This window comes from Panicum virgatum, chromosome 9N (genome assembly GCF_016808335.1).
Source record: "Panicum virgatum strain AP13 chromosome 9N, P.virgatum_v5, whole genome shotgun sequence".
Taxonomy (NCBI): Eukaryota; Viridiplantae; Streptophyta; class Magnoliopsida; order Poales; family Poaceae; genus Panicum; species Panicum virgatum.
The window spans coordinates 30,321,867-30,325,897 of NC_053153.1; the positions used below are offsets into that span (position 1 = coordinate 30,321,867).

At 42.7% G+C, this 4,031-nt stretch overlaps 1 protein-coding gene across 3 annotated transcripts; it reads left to right on the forward strand.

Annotated features, from left to right (window-relative positions):
* Window positions 1-595: 595 nt before the first annotated feature.
* LOC120691603 (F-box protein At5g03100-like) lies at window positions 596-3,694 on the forward strand. Of its 3 annotated transcripts, none has more exons than XM_039974732.1 (5): window positions 596-931; window positions 1,013-1,934; window positions 2,159-2,320; window positions 2,406-2,556; window positions 3,220-3,694. In XM_039974732.1, exons 2-5 carry the CDS (start codon window positions 1,041-1,043, stop codon window positions 3,252-3,254), a joined length of 1,242 nt encoding a protein of 413 aa, XP_039830666.1. In that variant the 5' UTR covers window positions 596-931; window positions 1,013-1,040; the 3' UTR covers window positions 3,255-3,694. The 3 variants fall into 3 exon arrangements, with proteins under 3 accessions (XP_039830666.1, XP_039830668.1, XP_039830665.1); XM_039974734.1 differs by having other exon boundaries at window positions 3,227-3,694; XM_039974731.1 differs by having other exon boundaries at window positions 2,406-3,694.
* The last annotated feature ends 337 nt before the right edge of the window (window positions 3,695-4,031 follow it).

The window sequence follows — 4,031 nt, forward strand, 5'->3', positions numbered from 1 at the left end:
CGAAAATTATAGACCTCGACGAGATCTACAACTTTGTAATTCAAACTTTTTTCATTTGGAATCATTCTAGTGTTTAAATAATCGAAACAACATTTAGATTTAAAAAATCAGATCTAAACAAGTCGTGCTGCTCATCGGGAGTGCACCGGGAATCAGATCTAAACAACACGACTTGTTTAGATATTTTTTAGATCTAAATGTTGTGTCGATTATTTAAACACCATAATAATTCTAAATGAAAAAAAGTTTGAATTCCAAATCTGTAGATCTCGTCGAGGTCTATAATTTTCGTATAAATTTTATCTCCATCCGAATCCATATGAATTTGTTATAATTTTTTGAAAATGTGATACAGTGAATTGCTACAGTGCCGCCGGTTGATTTGTCGATAAGTCCCTATAGTAACCTTTGGCCGGATGAATCGGCGGTATGTTTTTCTACAGTGCACCTGCCGCCGGTTCATCCGGCGGTACCTACCTTCCGCCGGATGAACTGGCGGCAGGATGATATTTTTGCAAAAAAAAAAAATTCTGTAAATATTTTTGATAAATCGGAAAAAAATAATATAAAAATTAAAAAAATTCACAAATACAGATCCCCCAACCCTCGCGCGAATCGGCCAATTCCAAACCCTAGCAGTCCACCGCCCACCGGCTTCCGGTAGAAGCAAGCAGAAGAGCAGGAGCAAGGGAGTGGTGCGGACGCGGGCATCAGGCAGAGCTGGAGCGCGGCACGATCAGGGGCCTGGGTGTCCAGCCGTCCAGGCGACCAGCGGCCGGCGGCCGGCGGCCAGACAGCCGGGGACGAGCCGGCGAGGGGGCAGTGCGGCCATCCGGCCAAGCGGAGGCGGCCGGCGACAAGAAGCCAGCGCGGGTGCGGCCAGGTCCAGGGGTCGCCAGCGAGATGTGGCCGGCACCAGCGTCCCAATGAGGTCTCCTTGTCCCTCTCGTCGGTTTGCCCCAAGCATAACCGATCCTCGCGTCTTCTCACCATTTCTTCTTGGTCCCCGCAGCTCCAAAGCCCGCTGACTGTTCGACAAAATGCCTCCAGGGGAAAATGTCAAGGGAGCGGTGCAGCCGGTGGCTGGCAGCAGCGGAGGCATTGAATCCCTGCCTGATGGAGTCCTTCAACACATCCTTGGCTTCTTACCATCTCCAGAGGCCGTGCGCACATGCGTGCTCGCCCAGAGATGGCGTCACCTCTGGAAGGCCGCACCGTGTCTGCGGGTGGGGTGCGACTTGGATCAATCAGAGTCTGTGGAGGAACTCCGGAGCTTAGTGAACCATCTTCTGCTCCTCCGTGGAGGCTCACCTCTTGAGGCATGCTATTTCACGTTTTATGCTGGCCGCAGAAGCCACGATGATGTGTCCCACGTAAACCTCTGGTTCCGGCATGTTGTGCAAATGTGCAAAGTTCGAGTTCTCACACTCTTTATGTTTTTACTTGGTGAACCCTGGCTTGAACTAGACAACCTGCCTGTCATCTCCCAGCACCTGAGGAGTCTGAAGCTGATTGGTGTACAGGTGCACAACAGTTTGCTTAATTTTTCAAGCTGTCCAGCGTTGGAACATCTAGAGCTTAGTTGCTGTGAGTTGCCACCATCAGTCAAGGAGATCGTGTCCGAGTCCCTGAAACATATTATTGTCATTGCCTCCATGTGCGGCTGGGATTCTCGCATCCGCATTTACACCCCAAATCTGGTCTCACTGCATCTTGAGAACTTTCAGGGGAGGACTCCCATTCTTGAGAGGATGCCCTCATTACTGAAGGCATCTGTCGAAATAACCATACAGTGTAGGGACCGCTGCACTAATGCAAATTACTTTTGGACTTGTGATAATTCTGGTAGCACGGCCAATGGCAGTATCAACTGCGTGCTTCTAAGAGGTATATCGGAGGCTAAGAGCTTGGCATTGAGGTCTGCATCCAACATGGTATAGTTTTACTTTCAAGCTTCATCTTTTACCCTTGTTTGTATTAGAATTAGATGTCATCCAGTTTCTGTATTATGTACCAAATATATACTGTTGAAATCTGATATACGTCACGTAAACCTTAGTTTTTTTGCATGCATGACCACCAGCTAAGTTTAACCTTGAATCAAATATGTTCACAGTGTGGTTATTTGATCTTTTTTTTTTATTTGCACTTTGTGCAGTTTATTTTTAAAAGGGATTTGAGATGGGGCCCTATGTTTACAAATTTAAAGACCTTGTTGCTGAATGGCTACTGGTATGTGCCTGATGACTTCCATGCACTGGCTCGCATTCTTGAGCGCTCACCTGTTCTAAAGAAGCTCACTTTTGAATTTTGCAACAAGGTACACACTTCATAAATGCTCAAGCTACTTTGTACAGTTATTACATTAAAGATTGATTGTGCTGTTTGTTTTGGGTTCATTGCAGTGGTGTCATAAAGTGGAAATGAAATTATGTGTCAGTTCAATGAAGAGATCAGCTGCAATTTCAGAACACCTTGAGATAGTCGAAATCAAGTGTGAAGTGGTTGATGATAGAGTTCTCAAAGTTATGAAGTTCCTGTGTGCATTTAATATATGTAAGCTAACTTGCAGTGCTCCTCTTGCATTTATATTTCTAAAATTTACCGTAATGTCCATTTGCATGAAAGAAAGTATAGCCTAAGTTTGTTAGGAAATCATGAATGGTAGGAACTAAGATACCAATTTATAGATAAATTTTAACTTTCCGCCATGAATTCTCGGTTCAAAAAGATGTAGTTCTGCATGATCAATCAAATGTTTTTTTTTTCATTTCTTTGTGTCAAGTTCTTAATTCTTATTTTGAGATATAAATTGCTAATACTGTCATATCCAATTTATTTTTTATTTTATTGGTTTAATTGCTTGCTTCCGTGCCTATTTTATCTGCTAGGTTTTTGTATTAATAGTCCATCTATTCTCACAATGGGCTGAAATGACTGTTCTTGCTACTAGGGTTTGTGGTGGAAATAATCAGATGGACACTGCTAGAAAATGGTCTAATAATCATGAAAGCTAAATCTAACATCATTTTAATAGAACATTTGCCCAACATTGTCATAACTGCACTGTTCTGAAGTTTGATCACATGAAAATATGCAAGCTGAAGTGAAGTCTATTGTTCTTTGGTGTCGTCAACCCTCAACAGTGCCCACGGGCAGATAATTTCTAATTTCTTAGACTATGCCCCTTGGACTTATTCTTGTTTTGACATTGATCAGGTTTCAGTTTAGATAAAATGGAGACTTTGGAGTAGAAATTGGAGCCCGCAAGGATGCTATATTGTACTGTCTAATGTGGTTCGCTATGGGTGGAGATAGAATCAATAGTCACCTGCTTAGACCTTCTACCTGATGTGATGTGGCGGCTTATATTATCACTCCTGCTTTTGTTCATCTAATGCTATGTTGCAGTTTCCATGTCTTATAAGCTGGAAAAAGGTAGATTGTTCAATTCCTGGTAGGCCTTGATAATCAATGTCTAATTTGATTCGACTTCATGTACCTGGATATCTCTTGCTATTAGTATTAACCTTGTTGATCCCTTGCCCGATTGAGTTGTTACCCTTGAAGAAAGTGTGCTGCCATGAACTTGCTTAATTTTAGAAGTATTTTGTATGCTTGACATATCTTCAGGCTTATTAATGAACTGCTGAGTACTATCTTGCTATACATTGCTGAATTGTGTTGACTTGTATCCATGTCTTATTGTCTTGCTCTCAAATTTTTCTGTTCTGTAATATGTGTGAACATCACTGTTATACCAATAAAATGAAACAATGTGGCAAAGTTGAGCTGATGTAATCACGTTGATTATTTTTTTTTCTGTTGATGCTACCTGTACACATTGTACAAAATCCAGAATAATTTATGAAATTCGATTGGTGAACTGTTCGAGCTTGAATTGCAGTATTATGCGACCACAACTCTATCTTTCGCGGAGGGAGCTCCACAGTCCACACCTCTATTAACCGAAGGCTTCTATTCCTAGCACGCGAGGAGCCGCGCTGCCATCGTAGAAGGGCCGGCCGTGA

Excerpts from the sequence above, each read along its gene's own strand:
- LOC120691603 (XM_039974731.1), top strand. The coding sequence starts at position 1,041 with ATGCCTCCAGGGGAAAATGTCAAGGGAGCGGTGCAGCCGGTGGCTGGC. Across the intron at positions 1,935-2,158 it reads TGAGGTCTGCATCCAACATG|TTTATTTTTAAAAGGGATTT; the intron begins GTATAGTTTTAC and ends CACTTTGTGCAG. Across the intron at positions 2,321-2,405 it reads CTTTTGAATTTTGCAACAAG|TGGTGTCATAAAGTGGAAAT; the intron begins GTACACACTTCA and ends GGTTCATTGCAG.